Source organism: Thunnus maccoyii, chromosome 10 (genome assembly GCF_910596095.1).
Source record: "Thunnus maccoyii chromosome 10, fThuMac1.1, whole genome shotgun sequence".
In the NCBI taxonomy this organism is placed as follows: domain Eukaryota; kingdom Metazoa; phylum Chordata; class Actinopteri; order Scombriformes; family Scombridae; genus Thunnus; species Thunnus maccoyii.
The window spans coordinates 14282142-14302920 of NC_056542.1; the positions used below are offsets into that span (position 1 = coordinate 14282142).

General features: G+C 38.2%; 5 protein-coding genes across 6 annotated transcripts in view; 2 read left to right on the plus strand and 3 right to left on the minus strand.

Moving 5' to 3' along the window:
- Positions 1 to 86: 86 nt before the first annotated feature.
- On the minus strand, positions 87 to 5679 carry ing4 (inhibitor of growth family, member 4). Its single transcript, XM_042423051.1, has 8 exons — positions 5573 to 5679; positions 4651 to 4722; positions 3950 to 4116; positions 3714 to 3828; positions 3484 to 3595; positions 3211 to 3355; positions 1004 to 1065; positions 87 to 871 (listed from the first exon to the last, which is right to left on the minus strand). The coding sequence occupies exons 1-8, from the start codon at positions 5607 to 5609 to the stop codon at positions 832 to 834; spliced, it is 750 nt and encodes a 249-aa protein (XP_042278985.1). The 5' UTR covers positions 5610 to 5679; the 3' UTR covers positions 87 to 831.
- Positions 5680 to 7004: 1325 nt separating this feature from the next.
- Positions 7005 to 14073, minus strand: nop2 (NOP2 nucleolar protein homolog (yeast)). Its single transcript, XM_042422911.1, has 16 exons — positions 13963 to 14073; positions 12118 to 12245; positions 11931 to 11973; positions 11794 to 11852; positions 11092 to 11423; positions 10736 to 10970; positions 10447 to 10646; positions 10155 to 10244; positions 9437 to 9524; positions 8957 to 9097; positions 8712 to 8851; positions 8523 to 8612; positions 8291 to 8413; positions 8090 to 8187; positions 7866 to 8002; positions 7005 to 7773 (listed from the first exon to the last, which is right to left on the minus strand). The coding sequence occupies exons 2-16, from the start codon at positions 12221 to 12223 to the stop codon at positions 7334 to 7336; spliced, it is 2322 nt and encodes a 773-aa protein (XP_042278845.1). The 5' UTR covers positions 12224 to 12245; positions 13963 to 14073; the 3' UTR covers positions 7005 to 7333.
- Positions 14074 to 14566: 493 nt separating this feature from the next.
- emg1 (EMG1 N1-specific pseudouridine methyltransferase) lies at positions 14567 to 17500 on the plus strand. The gene is made up of 5 exons (XM_042423055.1): positions 14567 to 14766; positions 14900 to 15001; positions 16455 to 16596; positions 16766 to 16971; positions 17057 to 17500. Exons 1-5 carry the CDS (start codon positions 14617 to 14619, stop codon positions 17168 to 17170), a joined length of 714 nt encoding a protein of 237 aa, XP_042278989.1. The 5' UTR covers positions 14567 to 14616; the 3' UTR covers positions 17171 to 17500.
- A 165-nt stretch (positions 17501 to 17665) lies between these two features.
- Positions 17666 to 20619, minus strand: LOC121905052 (histone H1.1-like). Of its 2 annotated transcripts, XM_042423015.1 has the most exons (4): positions 20253 to 20619; positions 18765 to 19060; positions 18222 to 18429; positions 17666 to 18137 (listed from the first exon to the last, which is right to left on the minus strand). In XM_042423015.1, the coding sequence occupies exons 1-4, from the start codon at positions 20482 to 20484 to the stop codon at positions 17731 to 17733; spliced, it is 1143 nt and encodes a 380-aa protein (XP_042278949.1). In that variant the 5' UTR covers positions 20485 to 20619; the 3' UTR covers positions 17666 to 17730. The 2 variants fall into 2 exon arrangements, with proteins under 2 accessions (XP_042278949.1, XP_042278948.1); XM_042423014.1 differs by having other exon boundaries at positions 17666 to 18429; positions 20253 to 20618.
- Positions 20310 to 20779, plus strand: part of fam131bb (family with sequence similarity 131 member Bb) — a 52467-nt gene continuing 51997 nt past the window's right edge. Inside the window, exon 1 of the mRNA XM_042422993.1 lies at positions 20310 to 20396. The gene's annotated coding sequence lies outside the window, so the exon portion shown is untranslated. The remainder of the gene's footprint in view (positions 20397 to 20779) is intronic.

The following is a 20779-nucleotide window of genomic DNA, read 5'->3' on the forward strand; positions in this document are numbered from 1 at the left end:
CCTGACTGTTGTTTTAAGACAGACTTGAAAAACCGTGAACCTGTCAAGTTTCATTATGCAAAACAAACTAGAGACAAAGGACCACACAGGGGCATTTTTTTGAGGTAGTAGCTGTATTCAAATGATTGACAACACAATCACCCCCTCTCCCCTGTACCAATGTTTCAGCTACAGAAATGACAATACTTTTCACAAAATGTCTTACTTTCTATACAGCACTCAATCAAATGTTAAAATGAAATGATTTAACTCACTACCACAGATGACTAATACTGTCAGGATGCAGCATTTGTCTTCATATTCTTTTGCCCTCTCGTTTTACTTTTAAAAAAATGAAACTAGCGTTCCAAGGCTAAGCAAAAGAAACTAACCATACAATAAAGCAAAGAATTATCAATGGCAAAAACCGTTTTCAGAAAAAATACTAATGCTTTGTAGAAGTACATGTGAACACAGTATTAGAGTATCATGGAAACTTGAACTGTTAAATCATTAGGGGCAGTTGTAGTGTTTTAATGTTCACTCATAAAACAAAATATAAAAAAAGAAGTCACAAACAGAGCACCAAAATGTAACAGGAGAAAAAAAATCAAAATTATTGTTAACTGTAAAAAAACCACAATATTTAAATACATTTGTAACTACTTGGCTCCTTCACACGCACTCGATCAGACCAAGGCTAAGTAAACCAAGGTAAACCAAAAAAAAGACAAAAGCACCAAATTGTAAGGAAGATGAGAAACGAAAAGTTCTAGTAACTAATGAAGAAATATTCTTCTCATTTTCCATCTGATCAGCGTCCACATTTTGTTCCAGGACAACCAGGTGTTTTTATTTTCTCTTTCTGTCTTGAGAGCATCGTGGACAATACCTGCATGACATTAATAAAACACAAAGCATTAACAGTTGGATGACTGACTTGAATGAGTAACAATTTTTATTGCACATATTGAGAATAGGATTGTACATTACAGTCTCCATTTTAGTTCATGAGTTTTCTTACCATTTGCCTCTTGGTTTGGTTGTCAGGCCCACGCATGCAAAATGGAACCACTCAATGGAGCACTGGAGAAAAAAACAGATAACGTATTGTTGAATGTCCTCCAAATGGCACATTTAGTCAAGACAAAATACAGTGTTCAAAACACACAATCAAAAACAATATCAATCTTTTCAAGGAGAGACATCACATATGTGTAGTGAAGCTTCTCCCGATAAGTCACTCGCTCTGCCATCTGTGACCTTATCAAGATGACACGTGATTCAAATAACTTTATTACAACTTCAATTTTTTATTATCACTCTTATTTAATCAGTTTCAGGCCTGTACCCTAAAACTACATTGTCATGACCTTTGTGATACTTACATTGATAAATTTGGTACTTAAAGACTCGGCTGGCGATTATCTATGTTTTTCTTATTGTTAACAAATCTCATCTGCAGAGCAAAACAAATGATGAATTGTGTGTATTGTGTGTGTATCCAAAGCCTGATATATCGTATTCCTCTGTGCTGTAGACCTCTGTTGTTGTCCAAAAACAATTAAAAACGCGTAAATGAGCCACACTGTAGCACAGGGTGGCATGTTCCTTGTCCCTGAAGAGCGCTGTTACTATAACAGCTCCAAAGAGTGAAAACTTGATGCTGTTTTTACTAGTATTTTTTAAGTATTTCCGTGTCCGTAAGAGGCCAGCACTATTTTTACTGTTTGGAGCTGTTTCTAAACAAGCTACAATAACCACTGTCTTCAGGGATGAAGGAACATGTCACTCAGTGCAGCAGTGTGGCTCACTGATGTGTTTTGATTGTGTTTTTGGACAACAACAGAGATCTACAGCACAGAGGAATATGATATATCAGGCTTTGGATACACACACAACATTTGTAAGTAGGATGAGTTCATTGTTTGTTTGGTTCTGCACATGAGATTTGTTAACAATAAGAAAAACACAGAAAATCACCAGCCATGTCCTTTAATGTTATTGTTATTTAAATAAATACACACATAAATAAAATCATAAGAAGTTTAGACAGTCCATTCACATTAAAGGTCCTATGAAATTAATAAATGCAGGACATTGATCGGGGGGCTGATCAAAAACTCAGATGACACTTAACAGCCAGACATTTCTCTGTTTTCAGTTTAACAGCGGCTGAAATTGACACTAAAATGAGAATTGGTGGTCCACCTTAAAGATCAGTCCACCTTAAATGAGCCTGGTCAGGTTAGGCTAACCCACTTCAATAGACAAGTCTTTTCTTGGTCTTGAGAAGCTGCAGCATTCACTAACTGACACAATGTAGCCTGAACCGTACATTTACTGCAAGACTGACAACTTACTGCTAACCTTTTCCTTTGCTCCACTCGCATTTACCGTCACTTTTCTGCCACTCGCTTTCTGCACTCGCTCAACTGCACACCTGCTACGCACATACATTATGCACTGTCCTATTCCTTAACAGAGCTATGCTACACTTATAACAGTACCTTTCACGTAGATGTCCTTTGAAGAATGAGGAGAGGGAGGATGACAAATTTCCACGGTAACGTAGGGTGTTATCGTGCTCACACAGTGTGCAGGTGAAAATCATTAGTAGCTCATTGATATTAATGATCGTGTGAAATTTTAGCAGCGGTGCTCATAATTCTGCAGCGGCAGTGCATCACTGCAGATTGAATATAAGGGAAACACTGCAACCTCTCTGCATGTACAGAACCATTCATTGGGCACACTTTCCCATTCCCTTTAATGAGACAGTGTGTCCAAACTTTAGACTGGTACTTTAGTTTTGTCTGGTGGCTTCCACACTTGCATTTGCAATTAGCATTATGTTGTTTGTCCCAGGTGAGCTCTTGTCACTTCTCTCCTCTCTTTTATCCTTTTATTCCCTTTATCCCTACTATCCTTATTTTTAGGGTATCAGTTCAATACACCACTAACAACAATAATGAGGCAAAAAAATGTTCCACATAGTCCTCCTTCAACTCTTCAACTGATGTAAGGCATTATTTATCCACAACAATAAGATTTAGAGCAATGTCAGGGTCCATTTTGTAGTGTTTATTCTGTTTACTTTTAAATTCTCAAATCAAATCCCTCACAACATTAAGTCCCGCATCAAGATATTGTTTAATGAAGAAAAATGTCAAAAGATACGGAGAAGTTACAATCTCCTGAAAGCAAAAGGGGCCATGAAACAAAACTCACATCAGTGTTGTCACAGCCGATCATCTCGCCATACGAGACCTGATGACACAGACAGTAGGTGGGTTCATTGGGGTCCACTGGCATGTCCAGCACATCAGATGGGTGCACATTCCCAAAGTTGGTCGCAGGGCTGTTGAACTCTCCTCTGAAGATTGAGAAAAAAAAAAGCATTGTATAAAAGGGACTGTAATTATCTAATGAAATTGTAACACTAATTAACATCAATTATAAACACAAGGTCATCAAAAGCAGGAAAGTAGATATAAAACATACGGTTGAAGGAGTTTGACTTTCTTCTGTGCACTCTTTGGACTGCCGTCTTCATCCGAGCTCTTCACTTTAGACCTTGTTTTAGCTGACTTCTTTTCCTTCTGTCTGGAGTCAGCTGGAGTTACACAAACACTTACAGTGAGTATTAAATAAGTTTGGATTTATCTGCCAGGATAGTCCTCGATATAAAAAAATACAAAGGCATATAACATAGTAATATAGTTGACACACACCTTTCTTTCCCTTACTGGAGGTGGAATCATAGTCTGTGCTCTCGATCTGCTTTTCCTTCAGGTCAGCCTCAAATCGGGCCAGGTCTGTGTCAAGACGTCTGATGTGTTTGTCAACCTGCAGGAAAGAAAATGGAGGTTCAGCAGACTGAATGTAAAGCATACTCCATGGTTATTCAGCACTGTAGTTTTTTAATTCATATTAACTACAGACATAAAGCAGTGTGTCTGATACTAACCATCTCATAGGTCTGCATGGCCAGTTGCACCTTATCATCTCCATACTCCTTACATTTGCTGTACGACTGCTGAATCTGCCTCAGTATGGAAAGCTTTTGCTCAGAGGAAAGAGTCCGGGCGTTGGCTGTGTACTCTTTAGCCAGGGAGTCTATCTGTCCTTTGAGATCTAAAAGAGAGACAAGATGGAAAAAATCTCTAAAAGAACACTATGAAAGTTAAATCATCATTACCAATGTGATAAAACTTTAATCTGTACAATAACAGTTTCTGAAATATAAAGATCACTTCAATAGCAATATAGTGAAATGAAATGTTTGTTTTCTTGTTTCAACATGCGAGGATATTTATATTATTTATGCCTCTAAACGATATTGAGCAACACACGACACTGATGCTGTAGCTGATGTTGTTTAAAGACAAGATATTATCACACATTTTATTATATCAAGATAAACCCCTCGAGATGTATCATCTCGTTTTCAAGGGTGCCCCAAACATACACTCGCAAAACAAATGGAAAACAAAACAGTAAAAGACACAATAATACGTAACACAAAACAAAAACAAACAATAAACTAAGTAACAAAAACAGAAGAGTTACAACTTTAGACTAGAAACAATCAAAAGAAAAATGATCCATCTATAAATGAACAATGACAATTTGTGTTTCAACATTTATTTCCCAGTTCATTGTTCTCACCCTCTGTGCGTTGATCTAGATCTCTCATCAAATTGAAGTTTCTCTGCAACTCGAACGGCAGGTTTTCTATGCCTGGCGTGGTGAAGAGGGAAGAAACACAACACTTTACTTTCACAGAAAACAACATGTAATCATAACTTTATTTTTTGCATGGTAGGGTTCAAAACTAATTTTTCTGTCCCCCGGCTAAACGGTTAGTGAATGTTCACAATTTACCAGCCACTCAATAGATTACCATTGTTCTTTTTTTGGCTGGTGAGTAAAGCAAATCTCCCAGCCAGTTGCACATTTTACCAACATTTGGCTGGTTGCTGGTGCTAATATTGCGCCCTGATTTATGGTTTATTTGATGGGGACAGATGCAGTGTACATAGAGATACAGCTAACCGATTCAAGTATCATAGTGTTGATAGCGGATGCTAATTTGCAACACGCTCATCTCTAAAAGGGCTTTTGTGAAAATAAGAGATAAAAACAGTGAGGTAAAAAGAAGGTAAACTGAGTACAGTAAGATACAATAAAGCAAGCAGGACACCTAACTAGCTGTTAGCTCAGTTTTCTCTGCGTACTGATGCTCTCTAGCTGCCGTTGACGATGGTGTTAAAATTGAGCTACCACTCATAAATATTAGAGTAATAACAAGGGGCAAAAATGCTAATGACCTCGCTTAGTGAGTGAAATTCAACTATATTCACACGGTTAATGTGTGTGCAACGCAATGTCAAACAGCATAATTTCTTCGCTACGCTGTTCCAGCAAATAGACTGAGCCTACACCCGCTGACCGTTAGGAAACGGTTAAAGCCTTATGTTGCGCCCGCGGGTTGACTAGAAGCTATATCACACATTAAAACTAAAAACTTCAAGTATCTGAGTGGTTTGAAACCCTTATCCAACATTTTTGTGTGTGATAAATAGCTTACTGTCCAAATAATGCTCCAAATACATCCCCGCCGCCATCTTGGACAATGTAAACAACACAGCTTCCGGTGAACAATGATTGGTTGTCTCCACTCACTTGACAACACTGATGGAAGACTAATATGTATCTGTATCAAAAATTACATGAATACTAGGAAGCTGGCCCTTTTAACATATTATATATTGCAGATAGACAGGACTCACAGTAAATACACTTTCAATGTATTTCCAGCCAAAATATAAAGTTCTCCTGCGCTCAAAAATGTGTTTTTTTTCTTGTTCCTACAGTTGGATGTTTGAGCCTCACTGTGCAGAATGATGTATGTGCAGAGTTTGACACTAGAAAGCTGTTTTCACATTCATGTGCTAAAAGTGGAAAGTTTCTCTGAGCTCACTGAAAATCCCATTTAAAGGGGGTCTGCCTACGAGCATGATTTATGACATCACAACTAGTTTTGAAGCCAGTTCTGGACCAATATTCCACTTACACAAGTGTGATGTGGAAACTTGACGCCTCCACTGCACAAACACTGAGACTTTACAGTAAAGTAGGAGACATCTTGTGTTCAGCAGTTAAAGGTGCAGTGTGTACAATTTAGTGGCATCTAGCAGAAAAGACTTGGCAGAGATGGAATATAATATTGATCAGTATGTTTTAGTTAGTTAGTAGTATAATAACCTGAAAATAAGAATGATTGTGTTTTCGTTACCTTAGAACGAGCCCTTTTTCACAAATCATGCTCATAGGCTGACCCTTTAAAGTCAGATTTTCAATAAGCACAGAGAAACTTTCCACTTTCAGTAGATGAACATGAAAACAGCCTTCTAGTGTCAGACTCTGCACATACGTCATTCTGCACAATGAAGCTCAAACATCCAACCGAAGGAACAAGAAAAACACATTTTTGGGTGGAGGGGGACTTTAAAGTCAAGAGTTCTCTAATTACAGTGACTAGTCAAAAATTCAACTTTAAGATATGTAATTACACTCTGACAAGTAACAGTGAACCACTGTGTTGCATGGAGAATCTGAATAAATATTCTGCAATTCAATTTTGAATATTTCCATTTACATTATTACTAGTCAAAACTCAAATTGACAACACCTTCAATGTAATTCAGACTAGTCATAATTTCAGTCAAATATATCTTTTTGGGTCTTTAAAAATAAGTTAAAACTTGTCAAATGTCAATTGTAGATATCTGAAACCAGAGTTATGACTAGTTAAAAATTGACAAGTCAAAATGTATCCATAGACGTCTAAAATGTAATTAGAGACGGTCAAGTCAAAGCTATTAGATGCTAAAAACGCTTGCGATAGGTGGCATGAACATTTAGCTCTACCCATCACACAACTAGATCGTCTAGATGTACGTAAAAAACAAGTAAAGCTTTCTACTGATGAATGATGAATCAAACAAGTGATGAGAAAATGACCTTAAAAGATTTATTATGTCTCAGATTTACAGATGTCGTCCCACCTTGCATTTAAATCAACAGACACACATAATGAATATTCTGTAATACAAATAAAAAAAAGGATGACCCAACATTAGCGAGAGTATATTTTACCAGTCCAATTCATCTGTACACAGTCCTGTTACAATCATATTTGACTGACAAGTACAGTATGACTTCTCAGAAAAGACACCGACCTGAATACTCTTTAGCTGAAGGGTAAGTCTGGGCTGAGGTCGCTCTGTAAGGAAACTCTACAAAGCTCTTACATAATCTAGTACATTTCAACACACTGTACACATGGTCAGTCTCCACCGGTTTGTTTCTTCAGCATGTGCTTCAACTTTTGGAATTTATTCTTTCCCATTCTATTCTTCGCTTTCGTGGGTGTGTTTCTCTTTTTGCCCTGCTTTTTCTCAAATCTGCTCCCTTCCTTTTTGTCAGCTTTTGATGTTTTAGTCTCATCAGTTGCCTTCGCTGTGGACTTCTTGGCCCCCGTCCTCTTCACAGTCTCTCCATCCATCTTGGCAATCTTTGCTTTTTTTGGTCCGGCAGGTGAGCCCTTTTTGCCTTTTGGCTTGATGTTTGCGGTTTTCTTGGCAGCTGTTCCATTGGCTTGGACTTTTTCCTTTGTGTTGCCTGCCTTGTCAGGGACGGTCTTCTTGTTCTTGTCACTTTTGGATGGTTTCTCATCAGGAGAATCCGTAATCTCCGTCGCCTCAGGAGCCTCTGCATTCTCCTCTTCTAAATTAGTAACAGACAGAGGGTGAGTTCACAATGAACGAAGTAACTATCGTGCTGAAAGTCGGCATGTAGTGATAAGAAGAAAATGTTACCTTTCCCTGCGGGTGCAGTTGGGATTACATTGGAGAATTTCTTCAGCTTGGCCACAAAAAACCCATCCATATTGTGAGAATGAGGATAAAACCGCCGTGAGAGCTTGAGAGAAGGATGGAATCTACGTTCTTTGAACCTAAATGAGAAAATGTGCGGTGAGAGTCAAAGAACTTGCCTTTCAAGAACTCCAACAACTGAGTGAAAACACACATATCTTACTTACCTGGTGAAGCCTTCCTTGCCAAAATCAAGTCCAGTGGGAACTAACTTCACATTCCTTTTCTTTAAAGCGTAGTCCACCACCCATTCATTCTCCTCCACCTAGAGGAACACATTAATAACACGTTAATAATGCTCTGCTGAATAATGTAGACCACACTGACAAATAACATGTGTGAATTACATGCATATACAGTACACATACCATTATTGAACAAGTGCAGTAGATCAGATATCCTCCTGTAGAGGACTCAGCATTAACAGAGTCAATGGCAGATAGAATCAGCTCTTTCTGCAGGTGGGCAGAGCGCTGGATGTCTGCCTCGTCCTATCAGGAAATAATGAGGATCACAGCAAAATAGTATTAAAACACAACTGAAAAAAACAAATGCACGTCTGTATGAATGTATTCGTAAGAGCAGCGAATGTTGTTTTACCTTACTGGTCTTCACAGCGGGGTCTTTAGCGATGACTCCTGTGCCTGAGCACGGAGCATCAAGCAGCACTCTATCAAACCCACCCATTACCTGTAAGCAACATTTGCAACATGTTAGTAGACTATACACATCTCTAGAATAAATCTAAACCACAGATATATTGCTAGTAAACATGTGCATGCACATTACCTTTGGGAACTGCCTGCCATCGTAGTTGCAAACCACTGTGTTTGTGACCCCCAGACGGTGGATGTTGCCAACTACACTCTTCAATCTGTCAGCGTTGGCGTCGTTAGCCACTATCACCCCTGTGTTCCTCATCAGCTGAGCTAAGGGTGAAACATTCACATTTACAGTAGCCTTCAATACATTTTATTTCCATGTGAGAAAAGTATGCATTTACCAAACAAATCACAAACTGCAGTACATCTTACCAATATAGGTGGTCTTTCCTCCTGGAGCTGAGCTCATGTCCAACACAAGCTCTCCCTCCTGTGGCGAGAGCGCCATGACTGGCAGGAAACTGGAGGCTCCTTGCAGCATATACTGACCAGCCAGATACTCTGGAGTGGCACCTGTTATATAATATGATGGGAATTAAACATGACATTTTCTCAACCTCAGGAAATATGCTCATGCACTAATGCCTTCAACACTACAGCTGCAATATTCCTTGGTGCATGCTGCGTGAATAATTATGGATGGATGGATGTAGAATTTTTTTTTTTCAGCTATAACATAAAAAACAAATTCATCTTCATTTACTGATTATCAGATGATGGTACATTGAGTCTTACAATAAAATACACACTTAACTAAAGTCCCTGTCTCATATTAACACTCATGTGGCTACAATCGTCATATTCGCCAATAAAGACACTTAATAGCTCAAGTAAAATGGCTGACTCTCTTACCAATAGGTACCGAGGAGTCGTAGATGACCAAACCCACTTTGGACCATTTTCCCAGTGGATCAAGGTTCACTCCTCTGTTGATTAAGGCCTAAACAAGGAAATACATAGAGACCACTGTTCAATATATGAGCACTTGAAAGCAGGTTGACTCTGGACATTTCTAGTCAGGTCATCTGATGAGTTTCCCTGTGTTCATGGGTGGTTACTACAATAATTACATGATGAAAACTGAAGTAAACAGAGTATTAAATTTTGCATTTAAAAAATTTGTGACATAGCTGTATATATTATATTTACACCCCTGACGACATCAGTAGATTCCTCAAATGTCCTACATATTTTCTAACAATTCTAATCTATTGTGTATTTAATATTGTGTAACATAATACAGTTGCAGACAAACATAACAACGATGAACCAGCTGAGAACCAGAGGTGCTGGCTCACATGATTAAGAAAAGGAAGATGAACCCTAAGGTGCACCCACATTGTTTTGCTAAAACAAGCAAGATTCAAGATCTGCATTTCAAGGCATATTTGACTCGTATATTCCTTTCATTAGAAGTGCTTGGTTATACTTTGAGAAATTAAAACAGATCAACTTTGAATGACCTTTTTCTGTAAACTTACTGTTACTGTAAAAGATTCTGTGAATTAAGACACTTTGAAATATTGCGTTTGGTCATTCGATCCATATCCCCTCCACCCCTAGAAGTTACCTGTGCAAGGTCCCGCCTCCTCGTTTTCAGTGTGTTGGTCCGAATAGTGACAGGTCTGTGAATTTCATTGGCCTCGAGGAAATCAACCAGCTGTTAACAAAAAAAGAAAACAAACTTAAACACTTCACAATCATTTAACTCGACACACAGTCTCAACCACATCTAGTATCATGAGCAGTTGTTTACTTATCCAGACTCCTAATCTGACAACAGGCACAACTACAAACTTATTTAATTGTGTACATTCACTTCTCATGGCATGAACATGAAAATTTCAGTAAAAAACACACACCTCTGACAGAGGGAAGAGGTCTATTAATTTCTCGATGAGGAAGTTGTTGTAGCTGTAATAGGTGCAGAGATCCTTCTTCAGAAGAGAGATGTACTCTGCTCTCTCTTTACCCTCCTCCCTTTTTGTTGAAAAATTACAAAGGACATCAATGTTGTCCTTTATTCTTTGATAGATTGTCTTCAGGTCTAGTGGCAAAACACCTACAGATGCAGATAAGGAAAAGATTTAGTTTGCAGGACAGTTAAATTTGCTGCTTTTAAATACAGGAATATAAGTGGAAACGACTCACCTTCCTTCTCACTTTCCTCTGCCCCGGGTAGCCTGAATTTATCCATTTCATCTATGTTGGCTTGAACTGTGTCTTCCTCATCCATGTCAGCATCTGATTTGTTTTCATCATCGTCATCATCATCATCGTCGTCTTCGTCTTCTTCATCATCGTCGTCGTCATCTTCATCACTCTCTAGACCCATGGTTTCCTTCAGCTTTTTCTCTTTCTTGGCTGCACGCTCGATAGGAAGGAGCTAAATGGGAAACAAAACAGGGAACAAAATCTAACGTGATTGGTTGTCGCAGAAAGTCGTTAAATTCTACTAATAACTGAGTTTTTACCCTCAAACTTTGAAAGATAGATGTTTCACATACCTCCTCTCCATCACTCTCTTCTTCAGCTGCTTCTTCGCCGCTGCCATCTTCAAGTGTACCATAGTCGTCAACCATTTCTTCATCATCATCATCTTCTTCTTCATCATCGTCATCCTCCTCCTCCTCCACTTCTTTCAAACCTAGTTTTGCACCCTTCTTTCCTTGGTCTTTTCCTCCCTTTTTCTGCTGCTGCTGCTGCTGCTGCTGCTGCTCCTCTTCTTCATCTTCTTCTTCCTCCCAGTGCTCATCACTGTCATCCTCGCTTTCGGGTTCATCAATTTTGCGCTTCCTCTTTGCCGGTGTCAGCCATTTACTGTTCTCATCAGTGAATCCTTTAAAAAATAAAAAATAAAAATAAATAAATACCATATATGTGTGATTCAGACAGTTACACAAAGCTCACACTTAACACTTGAAATGATGAAAACTATATAATCTGTCATTAGAAGGACGAATCTTTCTTTTGTTTTTGTCAAAACTTCCTTTTGTACTGTTACTTCATCAGTGCAGATGCATCACATTATATTCTGTTTACAGTTGATACTCTGACAATCCTTTAAAAACATGTCACTAAATGACATTTGTCACATTACATCCTTTTTATATCAAAGTAAAAATTGTACATTTCTATGAGTAGCATCAATAATGTCCTTTGTATATAAATAACATCACAACATCATTGACTGTCACTGATGTAATTACCTTTCTTGGGCTCCACAACATCTTTAGGCGTTTTCAATTTTTGGTCTCTCTTTGCAGCTCTGGGAAATGACAATATGAATGAGAAACTTGGAAACAGAGAGTGTCATTTCATGTTATTCGATCTCACATCATCTTACCTTTTCCTGCCTCGACTTGACAGACGTTTTGGTCCAGTATCCTCTGCAAACAGAAAAAAAACACTTCGATAAACCAGCCACAATGATGCAGTCAGCAAGATTTTATGTGGTTGTAACATTCTACAGTACACATTTTCACAGTCAATATGTCTTTTTGAAGAGCTGAGAAAAATGGCTCCATAATTACCATCAGTTAGAAACTTGACCAGCTCGGTCTCTGCCCCTTGCTGCTTCTTGGTTTTCTTCCCGGGGCCTCTCTTCACCTTGTTGGTGGGATCCAACTTCCGACCCATGACTCTCAGCTACAAGGCCACTCTGAGAAGAAAAAGAAAACAAGGATATGTTCAAAACTTAACAAGGATATGTTCAAAACAATAATGTTAGTGTGTAAGAGCAGAAGCCATAATTGTTCCTGTCTTCAGACAATGTAATGGGACTTATTTGTTTAGATGCAGACAGTTGGAGGACACCATATTAGAGACAATTGAGTGATGCGCTATATGTGCATGATTACATATACCTTATTACTACTTTACAGTTAACTCATCTTGTACCTAACTAAAGTTAATTCCAAAATAATTCAAAAATTGCTCTCATCAGGCTGTATGACCCCTACTGTCCGCTCTGGTCAGCAAATGAACGACATTTGGTAAAATCATCACTGCCTGGTACAAAATCAGGACAGCACTTAGTTGATTGTTGCACTTCTTTCTTGTTGCTTGAGGTATTTCTTATGCACGTCTCTACTTCCAGGTGTTTCTTACTTTATATATTAAAAAAGACGTCTAGCGCTCTTTCTTACTGCCCTTGTACCTGGTCAACTACGTGAGAATTTGTACCACTACTCTTTCACAGTTACTGTCCTCTATTGCTTGATTGTCTTGCCTCGCTTGTAAGGCGCTTTGGATAAAAACGTCAGCCAAATGACTAAATGTAAATGTCATTATAAATATAAATTTAGGTAAATTTGACCACACAGCTCATAATTTTGATCAAGAGTTAAGCAATCTACAGTAAATCTCAAGCAGTGTTGGGAAAAATTTAAAAATATAAGCAATATGTTGAGGTAAATTGATAAATGTTGACTGTATTTCTACAGAAGTGATCAAAATCCTAGACACTTTTAATATGGACATGTAGCTGTAACCATACTGTATATTTGTTTCACAACTGATGACTGATATCACTGGTATCATTGTCCCATTAGAGCTTCAGTCTCAGCAGTCATTATGAGAAGAAAATGCTCATTTTTCTGAGGAATCATGAACTGTGAAGCATAGAAGCTGCCAAAGAATGATGAGCACTGAATGTAAATCTAACCTGTGTGGTTTTGATTATAGAAAAAGGAAATTGAACCAGCTGATGAAAACACATTTGCAGACAAACTCTATGTTTAGTTTGCAATAGAAGACGGAAGCGCTGCATGATTCTAATGGCTAATACGACAGGTGCTCTTTAGTGAGGCAGGTAAAAACACAAAACACAACATCCAGAAAGTCTTCCTTGATATTTGTCCGTAAGTGGTGCAGACAAACACAAAAAAACTGAGGCACTCCGTCTTCAGGTTAAATAATATTGTGATTTTTTTTCGAGTATATTTGAGCATAAACTCTATGTTATAACAAGTGAATAGTGCTACCTTGAATCTTAAATCATATGCAGTAACTTATGTTAATTTAAGTAAGTGTTTTATAATCAACAGCATTGCCATTCAGAATAGAAAACAGTCACAAACATCCTTCATTTCACTGTAACTACACACTTGTTACTTATATTTCCTAATACTAGGTTTAACGTATTTAAAATTCATTCAGAACTACATTGCTGGACACGGAAATATGTGAAATTATAAGGTGACTGTTATTATCCTTTAGCAGTGACAGAGAGAAGCGATATGACATTATGACCAGTTAAACAAACGTTACTCCGTCTGCAGTGTTTTCAAAAATAAAAGCTAAGTTTTCGGTTATTAATATTATCTGATTAAGTCTTTGGCCACCGAGTGAAGCTCAGCAGCGTTTCATATACTCACAGTTAAATCTGTTACTTGTTGAGCCGACTTCTGATGGTAAAATGTAGGATAAAACACGCACACGTGAAATTTTCCTTCAACACGTTGTAGAAGAACATCCGGCGCACACAAGTGACGTAAGCACTTCTTTTCATTTTTTACTTTATTGAGTAAATGAAAAGGACCAGTTACATTCTTGTAAACAAAATGCCAAGGGGGTCACAAACAACATATTAGAAATAGAGAGAAAAATTGAATACAAAATAAATAAGGAAAAATTTAATACAGAATAAATAAAACAACAGAATAGTTGAATAAAGACATTAAGAACAATACACCATTGATATGAATTGAATTGAATTGAATTGAATTCAGTGGGCTTTACTGGCATAGAAGTTTTGTGAACCATGTTGCCAAAGCATCAAAATACAATTTGTCCAAATATTCGGACGGTACCGAATAACAATAATATGATAATTAACACAACATTAGGATTTATATATATTAATTATATATACAGTATATCATGTATGGCATATATTTGTGTGTGTGTCCTCTTTTAACCAGCCAATTAAAATCTCTCCCTGCATCCCCGGTTAATAAAGTTTATGGGGGAAAAGGGGGATTTTACAGTGACGTTAACATTCTGCGACGGTCCTGTAGAAGAAGTGCATCATGGCAGCTGCTAATGGTAACAAACGTGGTCTTGAACATTTGGACGAATATGAACCAAAACCTGCCAAACATCTCCGCAGCCTGCACGACCGTATGGTGGAGAAGCGGCTGGTCGTTATTCTAGAGGGGGCGTCGTTAGAAACAGTGAAGGTAACCCTGCAGCGTTGTGTCTCTGTGTTGTTGTGATGCAGCTCCTGTCTAATCGATCACACCTTTAAATTAGTATACATGAATACATCGAGCTAATCAATATATGTTGTGTGTTTGTTTTGTATTATTCCAGGTCGGCAAAACCTTTGAGCTGTTGAACTGCGACCAACACAAAAATATAATCATCAAAAGTGGAAGAGATCCAGGACACATAAGACCAGATATCACACATCAGGTGATTACTCATTTCAGGATAAGATGAGATAAAATAAGATAAGGACCTTATTGATCCCCAGAGGAGGAATTCACATGTTACAGCAGTGCAGAAAACAATGAAACAGGAATAACTAGGAGTCACAAACACAACAAAATTTTAAAAAGTAAATGGAATTCAATCTATATACATTATACACATTACAATACTTAGGCTACATGACCTGACTTGTGGCTTGTAAAAATAGAAAAGTTGTGTAAAATATGTGCAGAAGTAATGGTTCTGGTAGATGCAGCTACTGCATATACACACATATACTTAGGATGGAGCAGTGTGTGGGGTGGGATGGTGGTTGTGAGTCTTCACAGCTGTGTAATTTAATGCACCGCTACAGTCTTTACTCATGTCTGATGATAATCAGACTGAATTGACATTTAGTTTAAGTTCACTTTTATTTTTTCCATGTTGAATTGCTGAATAATTCTGACATTTGGGCAGCGACTTAGAGGTCCGGAACAAGACAGCATCCTTATTTAAAGATCCCCTCTGCTCAAAAATATGTTTTTCTTCTTGTTACTTTGTTTGAGCTTCACTGTACAGAGTGATGTATGTGCAGCGTTTGACACTAGAAGCCTGTTTTCACATTCATCTGCTGAAGAGGGAAAGTTTCTCTGTTCTCACTGAAAATCTGAGTTTAAAGGGATAAATTTGTGGTTGTATGATGTAGTTATTCATAGTCAGTGTTTTACCTGCGGTAGATTTGGGTAGGCACACTCCCAATTTGGAGAAGCAGGCAGAGTATCGGCATGGAAACTAAGCAATGTACTACTGTGGATGGAGCCAGCAGCGAAATGTATTTTAGCCACCTAAAAACATCAATATCAGTTTAAGGGTATGCTATATTTAGAATATGTTCACCACTTTACGTTGCTGTCAGACAGCCCTTTCCTTTGGCACTACATTTTCTCAACCGTAGAACTTCTGTATTCCTCCGCATGCTGCACACTATATTATATATAAGTCCATAGTCCTAGTAAATTCTAATTTAATGTCTTTGTCTTGGTTATTGTTTTTGCCTTTTTGTTTTAATTCTGTCTTGGATTTATCTTTATCACCCTCTTACTTGTTGTCTTTTTGCTTGTTTTTCTTTTTTTTCCATTGTTGATAAAATTGTTTTTTGTGATAGTGTCATGTTTCCGTACTTGTATTGTAAATATTTGCAATACAGGGGGGAAAAACATACACAAGTGTGATGTGGAAACTTAAAACCAGCAGTGCACATAGATTATTGATTTTTAATGAGGGAGAAGGAGTAGATGTAGCTTTAAGAATTTCTAACTAGGTAATTGAACACAAATGCAGTATTTTTTTTATCTGTCTGGAGGGGAACTTGAACCTTTTATAATTATGGCTTGAAAGTAGATGACTATATAAATGACATAGGTAACATAAAGATCTTATTTCCTTCCACTAGTGTCTGCTCATGTTGATGGACAGCCCATTGAACAGGGCAGGCCTGTTGCAGGTTTACATCCACACAGAGAAAAACGCCTTAATAGAGATCAACCCACAGACCCGCATCCCAAGAACCTTCAACCGCTTCTGTGGCCTTATGGGTAAACTACCAATGTTATATGCTTTCTGTGTATACACTATGTATATGTTGAGTCGATCTTTGTGTAGTTACAGTACAAAACAGTCACACCTGTGTCATGGTTTTGTATCCTGACCTCTTCCCCTCCTCAGCTGCTGTAAACGTTTCCCCTTTGTCCTCTTTTATCTTAGTTCAGCTGCTGCACAAGCTGAGCGTCAGGGCGGCTGATGGTCCTCAGAGGCTTCTGAGAATGATTAAAAACCCAGTGTCTGACCACCTTCCTCCCGGCTGCCCCCGCATCGCCACCTCCTTCTCTTCTGGAGAGGCAGTCTGCCCCCGCTCTGTGGTGCCAGATGGACCGGCTGCAGTGGTGATTGGAGCGTTTGCACATGGAGCGGTGAGAAACGTCTCTAAATGTTCGCTGTTTTCAGTTTTAATTGTCAGATATCTGTTTTACTGATCTTTCTTTATGTCTTTATTAGGTCAACGTGGACTACACAGAGAAGACCGTGTCCATCAGTAACTACCCCCTCTCTGCGGCACTGACCTGTGCCAAGATGTGCTCCGCATTTGAGGAGGTGTGGGGTGTCCTGTGACAAACAGTCAATCAACTACTGATCCTGACCTGGCAGCGACAGAAGACCACGTGGACATTTTTTTTGAATGGACTGATGGACATGATGGATGCCAAACGTCAGAAGTGATGGTACATGGACAGCAGACATGTATCCTGTCATGTATGTGTACACGAGTATGATGACGTTTGGCCATCATGTGGAATATACATCCATTTTTCTACAGAACATTTCTTGTGAGCTTTTGTACCAATTGCACCACTTGCTTTGGATTTTGTATTATGAATTAATACAGTTGCGTTAAAATTATGAATAAATACAGTTACATTAAAATGTACAATTAAAACATGAGTGATCTGGTTTCATACAGACTAGGGAGACTTAATAGAAGGAAAAAAGTAAAAAAATAATAATACATGGTGATAAAGTACATGGATTTCCCTGAGAACATGCAACTTGAGCATAAAATAGAAGGAACATTTCAACAAAGCTGACAAGTCAAAAGAATATATTCAATTTCAGGTTGCTGGAAAGGTTTCGGTTTATTGCTGCTCACCATAAATTAAATCCAAACACAAATTCTAATAGTAAACGCTTCTCCTGGCCACCCTACGCTGCCGTGTTCTTGATCTTAATCTCATTTTAAGAAGCCTCCGTTTTGGTTGTTGTCTTCTCCAGGAAGATTTATATGGATAGAGGTTTTGCTTTGGTCTACGTCTCCGAGCCCTTTGAGTCTTCCTCTGTGATTTTCGAAGCCATACCACTCGGCTCTTCACAGATCTGCGTTTTGATGATTTTCTTCTTACTTTGGGTGTCTTGCGTCTTGGTCTGTATGATTTTGCTGCTGGTTTGCGAGTCTTGCCTTTTGGTTTTTGTGATTTTGCTGCTGATTTGCGAGTCTTGCCTTTTGGTTTTTGTGATTTTGCTGCTGGTTTGCGAGTCTTGCCTTTCAGTTTTTGTGATTTTGCTGCTGGTTTGTGAGTCTTGCCTTTCGGTTTTTGTGATTTAGCTGCTGGTTTGCGAGTCTTGCCTTTCAGTTTTTGTGATTTTGCTGCTGGTTTGTGAGTCTTGCCTTTTGTTTTTTGTGATTTCGCTGCTGGTTTGCGAGTCTTGCTGTTTGGTTTTCTGGATTTCCCTGCTGCTCTGGTAGTCTTTGTGGCCTGTGTCTGTGACTCTCCTGTTTCTTTGGGGGGGTTGCTGCTTGTTATGCTTTGTTTCACATCTTCTTTTGGTTTTGGAGAATTCATTTCATGTGTCAAGCGCGCTGTGTCAGCCAGTTTCTGAATTATGTAGAAAATAATAGATTGAAAATTACTAGTGAGAAGACATACCTGTTGTTTACAATTTCTACATTGAAGTTTTCAGTCAACACTGCATCATATGAGGAAGAAATCTGCTGCTGCTCTCATTAGGTTGAAACTTTCAAGTATGTTCCACTTACTTTTGGCCACAACACAATATACTGCATATATAACATGTACAGAGCAGTGCAGCAGTAATTTTCTGCCCTAATTTATGTCATTCAGTGTTGTATTTCCTGTTAACTGAGTCCAAATTTACAGGCAAACATGCAGCATTTACATGTTACTAGATTATGTGGGCAAAGACTCCTTACCTTATTGTTCAGTCTGATGAATGATGCATTTCTCGTAGTTCGTACAAGTGTCTCGTTGTTAACTAGCCTTTTGGTCACCACATTAACCTGCCTGTTGTTCTTGGTGACATTGTAGCCTCCAGCAGCCAGTGTCTGCTTGAGCTCTGCCATAGACATGCCACCTCGGTGTTTGCACTGAGAAACCACACTGAGAATGAGCTGGGAGACATGATGCGAAGCCAGCGGCACAGTGTTTGTCTTGGGTGCATTCTCAGCCTCAGTTTGAATCTGGTACTTTAAGAGGCGAACAGGAGTCTCTGGAAAGTCAACAGAGTTGAGATGAGGTTGTGTGATGAGTCAAAAAATGAATAAACTAAACTAGACAGAGGATATATGAATACAGAATCAGCATCTTGCTCCAAGGAGCAAGTAAAAGTACCAATAAAGCAATGCAAAAATACTCCATTACAAGTAAAAGTAGTCATTTCGTCCCTCTGACTGATATATTATATATGACATCATTAGATTATTAATACTGAAGCATCAGTGTTAGAGCAGCATGTTACTGTTGTAGCTGCTGGAGGTGGAGCTAGTTTAAACTACTTTATATACAGTTAGTTTAATCCAGTGGTTCCCAACCTAGGGGTTGGGTCCCTCTAAAGGGTTACCAGATAAATCCTAGGGGTTGTGAAATGATTAATAGGAGAGGAAAGAAGAAAAAACAAAGTTCGGATACACAAATCTGTTTTCAGTTTTTGGACTTTTTCTCTAATCTTTGCTGAAATATTGGATCATTTGAACATTTATAGAAATGAAACCATGTGAGAAGTTTAGAGGGAAAAATCACTATTTAGTGGAGCTGTTAACAACTCACAGACATCTGAAATGTGACCCCGACTACACACTGCTCTTTCTAAGATGTTAAAAGCCAAAAAGGTTGGAAACAACTGGTTTCATGTTAATGTGTTGTATTTTAAAAGCTTGTTATATTATCCATTGTGTCAAATCTTCATGTGAAAAGTAACTAAAATAAAATAAATGTAGTGGAGTAGAAAGTACAATATTTCCCTCTGAAATGTAGTGGAGTGGAAGTATAAAGTAGCATCAAATAGAAATAGTCATGTAATGTAGAAGTACCTCAAAATTGTACTTAGGTGTTGTAGTTACTTGAATACTTAATTAACAAATCTTGGTAAAAAAAAAAAAAAAATACTGTCAATGTTTTATATTAAATAACTTTTTGTTTTAAGCTTTGCCAAAAATGATTAGCTCTATATTAGCAAGAATATGTAGCTAATGAGCTCCAAGTGGTTCAAACTTAACTTACTGTATATTTTCTTTGTTTAAAAAATGTCAGACATCAATATATCTTTCTAAAATCTCCAGCTGACCGCATGTGTGTTATAAGTTTTAGAGATGAAACATGAATTTGTCGACTGTGAAGTGTTTTGTCAGTCGTTGGATAAATTAACATGCTAACATGCTAACATGATGTTAGCCGTTACTCACTCGGCAGAGAATCGTTTCTCTCTCCTGCGGACTCCTTGTGCTGGATGGCTCGTTTCAGTAGTCGGCCCAAACGTTTGGCTCCTGCTTTTCCCAGGCCTTTCCCAGCCGGAGATTTAGAAGGTCTACCTGATATCAGCCGGAAAGGTATATTTTCTCGTGATTTAAGGCTGATGTTAGCATTTCCCTGTGCCCTCCTGAATGAGAAATTTTTTGCAGTTGCTTTTCTCCTCATTTTTTTGTTGGTAGCCTATTTCATACTTCAAAAAGAAATATGAAAACCCTCCAGCTGATTGTTGGAAAGTTTGACAGACACATATGGCCTGTTTTTACAACAGTAACTGTATAAACTTAGAAAAATAACAATTCATTTGTTGCTAGGTAACAGCAGGTTTAGGTGATTGTCTGCATTACCTAAGAGACAATATTATACTAAAAAACTGATAAAACATCATAGGCTTAATTAAGAGCTCATTTTAAACTCATCAGCATTTATTACGACAGTTTACAAAGTGAAACTTGAAAAAAAA